General features: G+C 39.2%; 1 protein-coding gene across 1 annotated transcript in view; it reads left to right on the forward strand.

The window, feature by feature from the left end:
• The window catches only part of LOC139694794 (uncharacterized), a 54,451-nt gene extending 40,918 nt beyond the window's left edge, over positions 1-13,533 (forward strand). The window contains exons 14-15 of the mRNA XM_071593317.1: positions 7,624-7,746; positions 13,217-13,533. Of these exons, the coding sequence (XP_071449418.1) occupies positions 7,624-7,746; positions 13,217-13,319 (226 nt within the window). The 3' untranslated portion in view covers positions 13,320-13,533. The remainder of the gene's footprint in view (positions 1-7,623; positions 7,747-13,216) is intronic.
• Positions 13,534-16,504: the final 2,971 nt, after the last annotated feature.

The following is a 16,504-nucleotide window of genomic DNA, read 5'->3' on the forward strand; positions in this document are numbered from 1 at the left end:
CCTTTAATAGTATAAGGGTTCAATCAAGGCATAATAAATGTTTGCTTTTAATACAGATTTAATTATATCAAAATAATAATAGCAAATAAGTGTCACATAAATAGTTGAAATTATAATAACTGAATGGGATCTTAAGAGAAAAGATTGTCATATAGTGTTGCATTTAAACATGAATTTATGGATTTTGCTTTGAGACATGGAAACAAGTCACCTCTAAGGTGTTTTGGCTCCGTGATGTTGAATTTCTGGGATTCTACTATGAGTAAATGTTGACACATGTGTTGCTGCTTCTTTTTCAATATAATGATGCAATTTCTTCATATTAAGTGTTAACATCAAAATAATTTAATCCTTTTCTGTCTCATCCAAGTATTTTTCTTAACTTCTACCCTGAAATTAAATTGTATCTTATGCATTGGGAAATGCAGTAGTTAATTTCATGAAGATGTACTGGTAACACGATAAAATGAAGTCTATGTTTAAATATTATATAGACTTAAATTTTGAGCCCTAATTTCTCAAAAAATTGCTCATGGAATTTGAATGAAAATTACGTCGTCTCTTAGCTTGTTTCATACTACATTATTTATGGGAAAGAAATCATTTTTAAATGGTATATGATTTCTAGGAATGCAAATGTCTCTTTTTTGGAGCTGTGACTTCGAAATGTACTTTGGAAAACTGTTAGATAAATATGTTTTTAATGCGTAATTGGTGTTGACCATTTTTTATTTGTTTTTGTTCAGTTTTAAAGCCCATATTCTATCTGCAAATAAGTACTGTAGTGTAATGGGTTTCGCCTCAACTAGTACTATTGGATTTAAGTGTATATTTTTACTGTAAATACTACCTTGAACAAAAAGTTCCCGGAATAACCACCGTGTGGCGCTCCCATCGTTCCGATTTGAGTTCTGTTTTTTTTGTTAAATTGGTACATCTGTTGAAGAATTCTGCATGTCCGGGTTTTCACCGCGTTGTTGTTTGAAGCCGACAACAGTTTCGCCGAAGTTTCATCCGGCGTCTTCAGGTCGAAGATGAGGGACTCAGATTTTGGCCGTCCTTATATAGGTGGTCCCGTCCAAGTGCTGCTCTCTGATTGGTCCTTTTTCGGAGGACTCTCTTCCACGCGTTGTGGAGATGGTAGCCTTCATCTCTATTGAAATTCGCCGGGTTTTTGGCTATCTCAATAGCTTCTCTGATTAGGCGTGGGTAATATCTACTTTCTTTACTTATGATTGTAGCGTCATGGAATAGAAGAAAGTAGATATTACCCACGCCTAATCAGAGAAGCTATTGAGATAGCCAAAAACCCGGCGAATTTCAATAGAGATGAAGGCTACCATCTCCACAACGCGTGGAAGAGAGTCCTCCGAAAAAGGACCAATCAGAGAGCAGCACTTGGACGGGACCACCTATATAAGGACGGCCAAAATCTGAGTCCCTCATCTTCGACCTGAAGACGCCGGATGAAACTTCGGCGAAACTGTTGTCGGCTTCAAACAACAACGCGGTGAAAACCCGGACATGCAGAATTCTTCAAGCCACCGCCGCGAAAATCTACGCAGCCATATACTTCGCCTCTACGGGGAGGGAACTCACAGGAAGATAAGGAGATTTGAGAAGCTGCGGAAGAAGAAAGGAAGACTCCTGTCTTCCTTGGCCTTCCTCCAACGCTGCAGGGACACGGATACACTGCCCACCTGTGTTGAAGTGAAACACCACCTAAGAACCAAGGCAGCAAAAAGAATTTTTCGTCGCACTAGTGAGGCCTTACTTCGAGAGCGGGTGCACCACACACGCCTTGCTCTCCACCTCTGTTCAGAAGAATTGTTCGCGATTCATCTGGAGTTGGGCGACATTCTCTGCGCCTCTGATTGGGACAAAATCGAAAGAATAACTTACGACTCTTCCCGCACTGCCCAGGCGTCAACCCGGGATACCCAAATCAAGAAATTTAAAAAGCTGAACTCGAGGCAACACCCAGTTGATGGTCCTGAAAAGGGCCGTGCGGTTGTTAACCTAACGAATCTGACCTTAGATGACGCTTGCACTGCGGTCCTATCCAAGGGCCCAAACTTCGCCATTGCTCCTACCGTGATACCGAGGGAGAAGATTATAACTGGGATCGAGTCGGCCATCCGAAAGCTTCCCAAGGGAGACGCTGATGAGATAAGGGAAGAAGTAGCACTCATTCTACGCAACGCTAGACCACCTAAGTCTAATATCACAACTGCCGAAAGACGAGCTCTGAGGAACCTGCAAGAAAATGAGAGCATTCTCATAATACCTGCAGACAAAGGGAATGCAACTGTGGTAATCAACAAAGAGGACTACCGGAGCAAAATTACGGAACTTCTCCAAGACGGGACGTATAAGAAACTCAAGACCGACCCGACAGCAAAAATAGAGCGAAACACCAGAGCTCTAATAAAGAAATCCCTCATTCCGATGGAAGAACAACGTGGACTATTTTCTTCGGCTCCCAAACCACCCAGATTATACGGACTGCCGAAAATACATAAGGAGGGGATACCACTCCGACCTATAGTCAGCCAGATCGATTCTCCAACATACGGACTGGCGAAATACCTGGCCCAATCTCTACAGTTCTACGTCGGAAAAACATCGTCATTCGTGAAAAACTCCGGGCATTTCATCGACATCCTGAAAAAGATCACAATGGACAGCAACGAATTATTGGTGAGCTTCGATGTTGTTTCACTGTTCACTAACATCCCGATTAAGGAATCGGTGGAGATCATCAGAGGCCTAACCACCAACGGCATTCCGGAAGACTTCCCCACACTGGTGGAGCATTGCCTCACGAATGCTTATTTTTTGTGGAACGAAGAATTCTACGAGCAGACAGAGGGTGCAGCCATGGGTTCGCCGCTGTCTCCGGTAGTGGCTAACCTGTTCATGGAGCATTTTGAAGAAAAGATCCTTAATCAGTACGAGAAAAAACCTAGGATGTGGTTAAGATATGTGGATGATACTTTCGTCATCTGGCAGCACGGCGCAACAGAACTTCAGAAATTTCTTCAATTTCTCAACTCACAACATCATTCCATCAAATTTACGATGGAAGTAGAAAAGGACAACCAACTACCTTTCCTGGACGTCTTAGTCAAAAAGAAGAGTTGTGGGAAGCTGGGACATGCTGTTTACAGAAAGAAGACACACACCGACCGTTATCTAAACGCAACCTCTCACCACCATCCGCTCCAAAAGACATCTTTGGTGGACACACTAGTTCACAGAGCGTATGAAATCTCTGACGCCGATTCTCTGCTGACTGAAAAGAAACATCTCCTGAGAGCACTAAAACAAAACGGCTATCGGAACGATATGGTCCTAAAAAGGACCGCCAGGGAAGAAAGGCGAAGACGAGATTCTGACAAGTCAATCAAGCAGACGGAACCGGACCCAAAGGCATACGCGACTATCCCCTTCGTATCCGGAACATCCGAGAAGATAGCCAGAATCCTTAAAAAGCACGACGTGGTGACAAGATTCAACTGCACCAAGAAAATAGCGGACGCGCTCCCCGGACCGAAGGACAAAATCTCGAAAGACCTATACGAAGGGGTCTATCAAGTACCGTGTTCATGTGGGAAAGCCTACATCGGGGAAACATGCCGAGCTATGAAAGTTCGGATGAAAGAACACCTCCGGGCTACTACGAACAAACAGTTTCACCTCTCGGCCATCTCCGAGCATAAATGGAGTGAACCCGGCCATGATATTCTATTCCATGGCGCTACAATCATAAGTAAAGAAAGTAGATATTACCCACGCCTAATCAGAGAAGCTATTGAGATAGCCAAAAACCCGGCGAATTTCAATAGAGATGAAGGCTACCATCTCCACAACGCGTGGAAGAGAGTCCTCCGAAAAAGGACCAATCAGAGAGCAGCACTTGGACGGGACCACCTATATAAGGACGGCCAAAATCTGAGTCCCTCATCTTCGACCTGAAGACGCCGGATGAAACTTCGGCGAAACTGTTGTCGGCTTCAAACAACAACGCGGTGAAAACCCGGACATGCAGAATTCTTCAAGCCACCGCCGCGAAAATCTACGCAGCCATGGTACATCTGTTGTTGATATTCCCTTTAAATCTTAGTGTCATAACTTGACATTTGCAAAAGTTACGTAGCCAAGAGTACATCTATCTCTGTGTGTGTTGGCGATTTTTTACAATTGCAGAAATGGATTTAAATTTGAAACAACGAACTTGTATTAAATTTTGCGTAAAAAACGGATTTAGTGGCGCACGGACATTGGAAATGTTGGAAAAGTGTTTCGGCAACGATTCTCTAAAAAAAACGGTCGTTTACCAGTGGCACGAGCGGTTCAGAAGTGGTTGTGAGTCAATCGAAGATGATGAACGCAGTGGCAGACCATCGACATCGAAAGTCGGTGAAAAAATTGATAAAGTAAAAGAAATGTTGGTCAATAACCGCAAATTAACCATCAGAGAAATAGCGGAGGACTTGAACATTGCCTATGGATCCGCCCAAGACATTGTGGTTAATGATTTGGGTTTCCGTCGTGTAGCAGCAAAGTACCTCAATTTCATGCAAAAAAGAGACCGTGTTGACGTCGCAAAAGACATGATTTGCGAGGCTGAATCCGATCCCACATTCATCAAAAGGATCATTACTGGAGACGAGACGTGGGTTTATGAGTACGACACGCAATCCAGACATCAGGCAAGTGAATGGCGTTCACCAAATGAGCCGAGACCAAAAAAACCACGTCGTTTTCAGTCAAAAAAGAAGGCAATGCTGACGGTTTTCATGGATTACAACGGTGTAGTGCATCATGAATTTTTGCCAGAAGGCCAGACAGTAAACAAAGAGTATTATTTGGGCGTTATGAGACGTTTGCGTGAAGCAATTCGCCGAAAGAGACCAGAAATGTGGGCAGAAAACTCGTGGATTTTGCACCATGATAACGCACCGTCGCACAGTGCTATCATTATTCGTAATTTTTTGACGAAAAATGCAACAAATACCATCCAACAGCCACCGAATTCACCTGATTTGGCTCCCTGTGACTTCTTTCTGTTCAATCGAGTTAAAAAACCATTACGAGGAACGCGTTTTAGCAGCCGAGAGGAAGTAATGGAAAGATCGCAGGAAGCACTGATGGACATACCGAAAACCGACCGTAACTTTTGCAAATGTCAAGTTATGACACTAAGATTTAAAGGGAATATCAACAACAGATGTACCAATTTAACAAAAAAAACAGAACTCAAATCGGAACGATGGGAGCGCCACACGGTGGTTATTCCGGGAACTTTTTGTTCAAGGTAGTATTGTTAATATTTACAGTAAAAAAGTTTAATGTTAATATTGGGGACACAGTATTTCAGGGTAGAGTGTTGGACTGCTGACTTGAGGGGTTCGATTCCTGGGCACGCCTCTCTGGTCGCCCTCTGCTTCACCTGAGCTGGGTACCGGAACTTTCTGGGAAAGGGAAAGGCCATATGCGGCGGCACGGAAAGAATCTTGACCCCCTACCATAATGGGTGAATTTCACATGCCATTGGGCTTAGTACTGGGTGGGCTCTACCAACACCTACGAAACAGACCTTTGGGTTGATAACTGGGCTCATGGTTTTTATGTAAATATTAAGAATGCAGCATGATAGAATATTTCATGTTAAGTTTCCTGTATGTTGAAAAGTGGCAAATGTCAGGGTCATGGATGTCCATGGAGAAGGTCCCTAGGATATTTGTGGGGGCACATGGTCGCAAAGTTCAGTATATTACTCGGTGCTGTCAGTAACCTATTATGAACTGACCTTATGTCTATGACAGTACACTCCCATGTTTGGGATCTTCATTTTGAGAATAAAAAATCTTAATAATGGAAACAGCTTTTCAAAAGGGCTAATTTCATTGTGTTTTTTGTTTTATATTTTCCTTGTTCTTGGTGAGATTTTATTATGTTGAACTGTTGTGGGTTACGTTCCGTGAAACCAAATTTAAAACTAGCGTCGGAATTCCTAATCCCTCCAGAGAAAGTGGAATGGAAATAGTCCACATGTTTGTTTTAGCATTTTTAATGGCAATGTCAAGTTAGTGATGGAAATAGACTGCCTGCCATTTTGCTCTTTCAAGCTGATCTTATTTCAATGCATATAAAATATTCCACTGATTTCTGTCTCTTAATAAATAATTTACATAAAAAATCTTAACTTGAAACCAAGTGATTTTCTCGTTTCATTGCAACTTTTAATTTTGGAGATAACATGAACTTATAAATTGTGCAAAAACTAACAAACATAAAATACAATACGATCAACCCATAATGTTGGTTTCAAAAAAATGTGTTTACAAGTTCATTGCAATCTGTTCGACAGTTATGAATTCTATGAGCTGTTTTTGTGATATCGGAGCTCAAAATTTGAAGACTCCATTATGTTGAGAGTATGTCATGATTATTCGGTTACTTTTTGGTGAAAGAAATTTTTAGTTTGCAAATATTTCTTATTTTCTTGGCTTGCCCAAGTTGTAGTTTATAGTGTCTGACCTAGTAAATTTTCATTCATGGCATCTGGAAGGGTTTGAAAGAAATCAGCACAGTGCCTGCCCAACTTCTACTGCACTTGTCATCTGGTACTTCATTCAGAGTCAGTCTTAGTCTGGATAATAAAAACTCTTGATTAACACTATTTAGTGCGTATTTTGTGAGTGACTAATTCTTTGTAAAAATATGTCAGAAAAGAGAGAATGCTCGGCTTTAATTCAGCAAGTCATTACATTCATCCAGTGTATTTTGAGAAGCGGAAGTATGGAGACGTGTTCTAGAGCTATGGCAACTTTGCGAGTTAAACAGTGTGCTGTTATTGAATTTTTAACTGCTGAAAAATTGACTCCTGCCGAGATTCATCGTCGTTTAAAGGCTCTTTATGGTGATGATGCTGTTCTGTTGATTCAATGGGTAGTAAAATTCTGTGGTTGCAAGCATGGTGAAGTCATAATTGTTGATGAAACACGAACCAGACTTCCAACAAAAATAAATTACTTCTTCCAGTTAGCTGTTGTGAGAAACCCTTTTTTTACTTTGCAATAGTGAAAGGAAGCTGAGTTACCACTGACATTTCATCACTGTCGCCCTTTGCCTAGTTTTTGATTTCACTCTTTGAAAATTTTTCATTCTTTCATGTAGCCATTACTGATCTGTTCCAAGATACTGTGTGAGAAGCGGTAACATTAACATTTAATGGAGTCCTCTACAATGTAAGGACTTCAGAGTATAAAAATCTCATTCAAGGCGAATGATTTTTACACGAAATTGTTGCATTGCTGATCTGGTCTGACTCTGTACAATTTTATGCATTAATGGTGGCATCTTGATTTCTATGTTATACTTAGGCTAATTGTATTTCTCTATTAAATATACATATCAAATAGTGATTGTTTCGTATTTTCATACTCCCCATGTTTTTGGGAAAGATGAAAAATATCATTTTACAAAATGATTCTCTTAGTCTTATCTAATGACAATCAATCGTAAAAGATGTATGTAGATGGGGCCAATTTGCGAGTAATAACTTGCAAAGAGTTTGAGTGTGCAGATTCTGTTTTGAGTAACCATTCTATTCAGTTATACCAAGCCCAAGGGACAACTGCCAGACTATGCTGCTCCTGTCGTGCTGCATTCGGATCGCCGCTCAATTGAAGATTTTTGCAACAAACTTCACCGAACCATCGCCAAGGAATTTAAATAGTAAGTGTTACTTAAAGTAATGCTATTATTCATTTAAGTCAATCTGTGAATGGCTTGAACTTGTTGTAAACAAATTGTCAGGGATTACTGGAGTGATAATTATAAAATAATATACAGCGGCGGGGACGAGAGCCAACGAGGGGTTGCCATAACATTGAATGTAGAGGTAGGAAGAAGCGTAGTAAACCTGGAACAAGCAACAGATAGAATATTACTAGTAAAAATAAAACAGAACTGACAAACTTGGCCATTGCTCATGAGGCCACCAAGCAATCATAGGAAGGAAGAAGTCAATAAGATGTGCGAACAGTTAGAGGATATAATCGCGTGTTTTCCAGCAGGGAAATATTTTATAGTAATGGGGGATTGACTTGTGATGGTAGGCGGAGGAAGACATGGTGATGAGATGGGGGACTACGGTTTAGGCACGAGGAATGCCCACAGGGAGAAAGCAATCGAGTTCTGTAGGATACAGGGGTTAGTCATCACCAACACCAAGTGTTGGTGATGACTAATCTCTGGCCTGATAGTGATTGGAAAAAAGCAAACATTACACCAATTTTCAAGAAAGGGGTTAAAACAATAGCCAAGAATTATAGACCAGTAAGCATAATATCAGTTGTTGGCGAAATAATGGAAAAAAGAATCGCTGGCTACATTCGGGAATGGTGGACAAGACATAGATTCAAACACCAACATGGGTTTAGTACGGGATACTTGTGTGACATGCAGCTTTTGGCATTAAGCCAATATATTGTCAATGCAATAGATAGAAGAAAAGGATGTTGATGCGGTAATTGTTGATTTTTTGGCAGCTTTCGATCGAGTGCCTCACGATAGATTATTGTCAAAGTTGTTGTCGTTAATGTTGGATTTGAGCGTAAAGCAATGGATAAAAATTTTCTTACGGGCACAATTCAAAAAGTAAAAATGGGAGATGCATTTTCAAAAGAGGCAAACGTTATAGCTGGAGTTCAACAAGGCAGTCTTCTAGGGCCATTACTCTTCCTAATTTATGTTAATGATCTACCAAATAATTTCCATTCCCAAGTAAGACTCTTTACCGATGATTGCATTATATACAGATGGGTAGATCATGTAAATTATTGCATAATACTACAAAATGACATTGAGCGAGTTTTAAGAATAAGTGTATAGCAGCCACTGGGTGATAAACTTTATTGATCAGTGATTATTATACTATTGTACTTATTAGAATATTGTCCCGTATGTGATGTGGATGGTGTGAGAAGTTGTATTGCAAATTGTGAATTGTGTGTTAACGGTGTATTAAATTGAACGTTATATGAAATGAATAGTGCATGATTGTGGACATAGTATGGCAATGGACGGTGCATTGTCTGTATAGTGTGAACCTAGCCCATGTATAATGGTAAAGGTGCGGTTGATAATCTTAAAGTGTCATTGTATATGAGAGTATTTTTTCTCATATCTGTTCTTCTTGTGTATATATGTCTGTGCATTGTAAGAGTGACTGTTGCCACCAGACTTGACCGTTGCCATCAGGACAATTATCTAATTACCGCGAGATATGTATTATAGTAATAAGGAATGATATAAAATGGTTTCAGTAGTAGAAATGAGTTATTATTAATCGAATAAAATGGACATACATGGTCTGTCCCATGAGTAGTATGGCTGAGTCGATTTAAAAGAATTTAACCCAAGAATTGATACAAACACTCAAAAGTCTTTGAAGTCCTTGTGCATCCACAAATCACTGCCAGTGGGGTTATCACACCCTGTATGCCTTCTGGAAGGCATCACCTAAAATACTGCTATGCTCTCTGGCCAAGGCCTGTTGTAATGCTGCCACTGAACTGTGGTGACATCCTTTCGGCACAGATTTGAGGTGGGGGAAGAGGAGGAAGTCTGATGAAGCAAGGTTGGGGCTATAGGGTGGATGAGGCAGGGCAGAAGCTCTCGGCAGATCTGTGGGCGAGTTTCCTTTGGTTTGTCCGAGAGCCCTTGTTGCACCAACTTTGCCAAAACCTTTCTCATGTCCGAGTTTTCATTCACAAGTCGATGCAAATCACTTTGAGGGATGCCAAGTTCATAAATAACCATGTGAATACTCAATCTGTGATCCCTGTCCAACAAAGCCTTCATTCTTGCAAGATTTCATCACTTTTTGAGGTCAAAGGTTATTCTGAATGTTTGGTGTCTTCAACATCTTCCCTACCTTCCCGAAACAACTTGTGCCTCTCGAAAACAACCGATCTACCCCTAGCATTATCACCGTAAGCTGCCTTGAGCATGTCATGAATCTCTTTCCCTGTTTTGCCCAGTTTTATGCAAAATTTGGTGGTGTAGTGCTGTTTTGATAGACTGTTCATCACAGAGCGTAATAAGGCTACGTTATAGAGATACTGCAAAGGAACACTGTGCAAAGGCTGGGTGCCAACTGCCACCAGCCATTCCTGAGACTCCCCTTCCTCGAACTCCACCAGGAAACTGCCGGCCATCTATCCATCCAGGGAAAAAAAGTCATACTACTTGTGGGACAGACCTTGTAATGAATGAATTTACCACTATTTAATTAAAAATAGTTCTCATCCAGGTTTTTTTTAGTTCTAATCCTAAGTCTTCCTACTTTGATCATTTGAGGTCCCCATGGCTTCTTGAACTAAACTATCTTGTTTTAATGGTAGCTGATCTAGGTTGTGTTGAAAATGAACACTTGGTTGGTGTTAAAATTTATGGGGTATCACATGGTTTTTCATTAAAATATGCACTCTCATAATTTGAAACTTGACGCAATGTTTCCATATCTTCTTCTAGCTACATTAGGATCATGAATCATAAGAGTCATGATCTTGTGATTGTGATAATGCTTTAATCATGTAGTTATTTATTCTTGAATTTTATATGATTTATTGAACTTTTATGATTCTACACCACGAAAAAGTACTTCTTAATTATGAGTGTGCCTTTAAAGCAGGACTGTCTGAGTGAAATACTAATCATTAGCAATAAACTAGCATATGACCTTAGCGTTCAGTCGCCTCCCCTGATAAATTAATAGTTGAAAACATGCCAAAAGTAGAACTGTGATGAAGTATGAACGGAAACTGATTGTTCATGTATGAAATTAATTTCACATCTGTAGCGTATGTTATTGTGACTTATTTTTCTGTGGAAGTCATCACAATGAGCTGCTTTCATCCTCTTTACAATTTGAATTTATCTGAACATAAGCAATAACTAGGAGTACTTATAAAAGTATTTTTGCTCAATGGTAATGCATTGTTTCTTACGTTTTCATTTAGTCATCATGCTTTCGAATATAAATAGCAGATAAACTAAAATGACACCTTTCCTTCAGAGATAACGAGATCAGTAAACGTGTGACAATTCCTCCCGAGTTTTGACAGCACTTTTTCAATTGGGGCAGTATTTTTGAGCATGAAGAAAGAAAATTTTCAAAGTTCAGTCCAAGCTTTGTGTTGAAAAACTGAATTCGTTAATCCAGAAATACATGGCAAAGATAAATTCAGTATATTTAAGAAATAGTAATGCGCCATATTCATTTTCCTGGATTCATAGTTACTTTCACGCATTGGGGTATTGACTAATCAAGCTGTTAAAGATTAAAACACCACTAGTTTTTTTGCCTACCACTCATTACAAGTCCCATCTGTGTGTTGATAAAATTTCTCATGATTTAAAAAATAATTTTGATTTGTACATACCTGCATTTGAGAAATAATTTCTCATACCAGGTTGAAATTAGAAGTACATAGGATTTCTTCTTGAACATAATGTTTGCCATTAAATATATATGTATTGTGGGTTCGCAGTAGTCCTGGGGTAGAGTCTTGGACTACTGACTGGAGGGCCCAGGTTCAATTCCTGGGGAAGCCCCCCTGGGCACCTGCAGCTCCACCCAAGCTGATAGTGATTTTTCGGGAACCAGATCTTAAAACCATAACCTGGGAAATCTGGGAAAGCATAATCGGAACTGGCCCCCCAACCCTTACGTGTGAATTTCACTCACCGTTTAGGGCTTAGTACTGGGTGAGCTCAATCATCACCTACCAAACTGACCTTCGGGTTGATTACTGTGTTTATGGTTTTTATGTATGGATATTATTGGATGAGGTAGGAATATGGGATAGGGTGAAGTGAAAGTCATTGGGTATTGGTGGTGTCTTCTTTTAATGAGAATTTATTCCGAATTGGGAGTGTTTGGAAAATAGAAGGAAAAGGAATAGGCTTGGTGTGATGTACAGAATCGATAAAAAATGACAAAATGTAGGAAGATTTGTGGGAGGAGATAGAAAAACCACGTTTTCGGGAAAAATGATGACAGTTTTAAAATATAAATAAGAACATGAAAAACTTAAGAAAAAAAATTAATTTTTAAGTGAGTATTGTTGAATGGAACCAGCTGCCTGATGGATGATTGTTTGAGCCCTTTTCATCAAATTTGATGAGTTAAAAGAATAGGTGTAAAGCAGCCAAAGGACTGCGTAAAAAAATCCATAAACACAGGTATCAACCTGAAGGTTGGTTTTGTAGGTTATGATGGAGTTCACCTAGTACTAAGCCTGACAGCATGTGAAATTCACACATCAGGGTAGAGGGGCCAGTTCCTTTCCCAGTGCTGATTATGGTTTCCCAGAAAGATCTGGTACCCGAAAAATCACTTTAGCTTGGGTGGAGCTGCAGGTGCCCAGAGATGCTTTCCCGGGAATTGAACCTGGGCCCTCCGCTCAGTAGTCCAATGCTCTACCCCTGGACTTTTGTGATGCATAAATGACTAGTTAGCAAACTTTTTTTGTTGGTGATTATTATATAATTTTGTTTGTTATAAATATTGTTCTGTACGTGATGTGGATGGCTGGAGAAGTTGGATTGTAAAAGGGTGTGATGTCATATCACGTTGTGTGATTTTGGATGAATGTTTCGTGTATGTTCTTCTGGTGCATTATAAGGGCTCATCTGTCGACCATTGCCACCAGGCCATTTGCCTAATTGTGACAAAATTCAAATAATAATTTTTGACGGGGAAACAGGTGAGTTTCCCTTGTTGAAAGTTGGTTTCATATATTTAATTCATATAGCTTACACTTAAATGAGGTTAGATGCATTCTGGCCCAGTGACTGTGATTTGGTCAATGTATATGATTAATCAAAATCACTCCCTGGCCATTTTTATGGCCTTCCAGTTATGTTGGTCAGATTTTTATGGAAATCTCATCTGAAGATGATATTAGAACTTGTAATTTCCAAGGGGATTTTTATTGAGGAACCCTTACATTATATTATATAGCCCAAGCATTCCAATAATTAAGTGATTTGTTACAGAGGACTCCTTTCTAGGGGCTCCTAGCCTAGTACATTCAGTAAATGTATTCATTATTTTCATCGATTGAAATTTAAGTTTTCTCATTATTGTTTTTTTCTTTGGCGTGATTATGGTTTAATAAATATTTTATATTTGCAGTGCTTTGGTTTGGGGTTCATCTGTTAAACATCAGCCACAGAAAGTAGGCAAAGATCATATACTCAATGATGAAGATGTAGTGCAGATTGTCAAGAAGGTTTGAAATGGAAGATGGGCTTAAGAAAAGTTGGCTACTGTGTAGCTCACAATGGTGTTTGCCTTGCATGTGAAAATCAATTAACAATTTTCTTTTTAAGCAAATAAAATAAATGGAAGTTCATTATTTGATTTTAAATGCATCCTTGTAATAATTTGCAAGGTTAAACTAATGTACTGAATGGTTATGCAAATAAAAATGTGCACATTTTCTAACGTGACTTCTATGTGTTTTTATTCGAATTCAGTCATGCAAAACTTTTTCGATGATTCAATAAGTTTCCATTTCCTTAATTTAAAGTTTTGCAATTTTAGGTTAATGAGGTAAATTTAAAGATTGTTTTCTTCAGAATAGAGGAGTGGCTGAAACAAGTACCCGCTGCAAGATATTATGATGTTTTTTTTTAATTTGTTGTCTCCGGTGTAACTTTATGGAATTTGAATAAGGTATAAAAATATAAGGTATTGAGGTGAAATTTTTGACTTTGTAATTTCACACACTTTATTTAAAAAACACGAACCAGATTTAGACGTTGAACGTCATCATCAAGTGGTCCTCAAAGAAGCAAACTTGGTATATATATATATATATACCTTCTGATCAAGGGTGGGGGGGAGTTGGTCAGAGAGGGAGGGTGGAAAAAGGTTAAAATTTAGCTGAGAGGGAAAGAGAATTACATCTTTTGGCGGGCGTCATTCGCTGACTTGGAAGAGTCATAGGTTTAAGAGTGGGGAGTGGAATTCCCTTTCCTTCCCAGCTACATTTTATCCTTTTAACCCCTCCAACCTCCCTCTCTGACCAACTCCCGCTTCCTTGATCAGAAGGTATATATACCAAGTTTGCTTCTATGAGGACCACCTGATGATGACGCTCAACGTCGAAACCTGGGTCGTGTTTTTTAAATGAAGTGTGTGGAATTGCAAAGTCAATAATTTCATTTCAATATTATGATGCTCATGTATGTTTTATTCATTCAACTTTTCACTTTACGTTTCAACTTTCGTCTTGAGATTTAAGAATATATTTTATTGAAAAAGAATTATTGTGTAAATGAAGCGGGTGTCGCAGTTATTTCAACTCTACTTTGCCGTTTCTTAGATTACATGCGAAATTTCAGGATACCAAGATAGTGCTGAGAAAGGATTTGTCGGGAAGAAGTTTATGCGGAAGAATACGTGCTTCTCGGACTTGAAATCAATGACGACGAAGGGAAAGACGTCTGTGTCCTCTGCGACCCAAGTGGGTGGCATTTCCCCTCCTCTGAACTCCCGCATCGAAAACTTCCGAGGTCGTCATCCGGTCGACCTCTTGCCCAGAACATGTTGGGAGGTGTAGTTGACTTGAGAAATACGTACGCCACTATTAAGCATCGTTGAATTCATTTGACCTTAGTACTTGAGAGAGAGTTTTGCTTGTGGAATAACTGTCGCTAGTGTGTGGACGCATAAAATGCGGCTGGAAGTCGCATGAAATGTAAGCGAAATAAGAGTCTTACATGGAATAAGCCGTCATATTTATATGATAGGTACTCGAAAAAAAGATGTTTTTTTATCTTCCGCGAGCGTTTCATGTGCAATACTTCAAATTGAAATTCGGATGACGTCTCCTGTGGCAAGGGGCCAAACTCGTCGAAGCAGAAGAAACGTCATTCGATTTCGGAAACCATATCTCTCAACTAGTCAGCATTCACTCCTCATGCTATTTACCCTTTGCGATTTGCGAATATCAGGTCGGTTTTGACCGTTTTCGCTTTTGAAACGGAGAGACTGTCCACCCAAATTGGACCTAATCACATTACCGACGTATATGTGAATTGAAATTAATTCAGCTTTATAATAAGCCGTATTGTAGATGCTCACCGAGTAAGCACGTCGTCCTCATTCATAATCTTAAAATAATAAAGGAATAGAATGGTTTCGCTTTCGTCGTGGATGCTAAGTTGAAATTGTTTCAACCCCTTGATTGTCGACCCTACCTCTATCTGGTATGGAATCAGGACTGTATTTAGTTAATATATCTTTAAGGCTCTGATTTATGTGAAAATTAATCTAGAAACTTACCAATTAAGATCTCACATCCATAACTACTCCTCAGGAGGCAAAGCGAATGTAAATACTACTTATTGTAGATTGTCTTCAACTTGCAACACGTTTCATAATGTGAACATACGACTGTATAACTATCTGCCTACTCAGTTGAAATTGGACTGTATCCAGAGTTTTAAGAATAGGGTATATACCTGGTCATTCGTTCACCCACTCTACTCTTTGGAGGAATTATTTTGTGAGAATCTTTATCACATTTAAGAACTTATGTTCAATATTAAATAATCTTTATAGTGACGGCAAATACTATGGTTGTACCATATTTCAAAATGAATAAATTATTATTATCTACAACATGGTCTCCCTCCTACTCTTAATTTCTTGTAATCCTTGCCCAGAAATGTTGACACTTTAAATTTTTCGCATGTCTCATTTTTGTTTGTACGATAATATTATGATAGTGATCAAATTAATATGCTCTGGCTTCCACAAATACGCCCGGGATTTCAATTAAAATATTGCGATTATCAAGTTTTGAAGTTTAAAATTACATCCACATTAAGTTTGTTGTTAGTTTTTTTGGAATATGCCATTAAATTTATTTAGAATGCGATGGCGAAGTGGCCGAGGTTTCATTTCACATTCCTGTTTCAAAAATATTTTCTTAGATGAAAATGTTTGAATCTTAAATTATGTGCACATAATATTTTGAAAACGCCTTTAAAATGTTTTTTTTTAGTACGCCGTTCATTTAGAATGAGATGGCGGAAATGTGAGGGATTTTATTTTACAGTCCCGTTTTAAAAATATTTCCACGGTTGAAAATGCGCGTCGAAATTCAAGGGCAAGGGGAAAAAATATTCCCGAAGTCGTAAAACTCCCCTCAGCGTTGTTAACGCGGGGAGCCAAGGCCGCAATAAAAACGCGCTTATCTAAAAGTGGCGTGGGTTACAGCTGCGTCTAGGACATTCATGTAAAGCAAAATTTACAGTTTAGTTTTACTGATATTCACCAAATGCAAAGTAAAATTGGTTATCGTCGGAAAACGCCGGGATGGTACGTCTTTGTTTGGAAATAATGAATTACAATATCGATTTACTTTATTTAATTTATGCTATCTCACATTTTATGACCTACGCTCCTGTA

This window comes from Hetaerina americana, unplaced genomic scaffold (genome assembly GCF_022747635.1).
Source record: "Hetaerina americana unplaced genomic scaffold, ioHetAmer1.1.p SCAF_55, whole genome shotgun sequence".
In the NCBI taxonomy this organism is placed as follows: domain Eukaryota; kingdom Metazoa; phylum Arthropoda; class Insecta; order Odonata; family Calopterygidae; genus Hetaerina; species Hetaerina americana.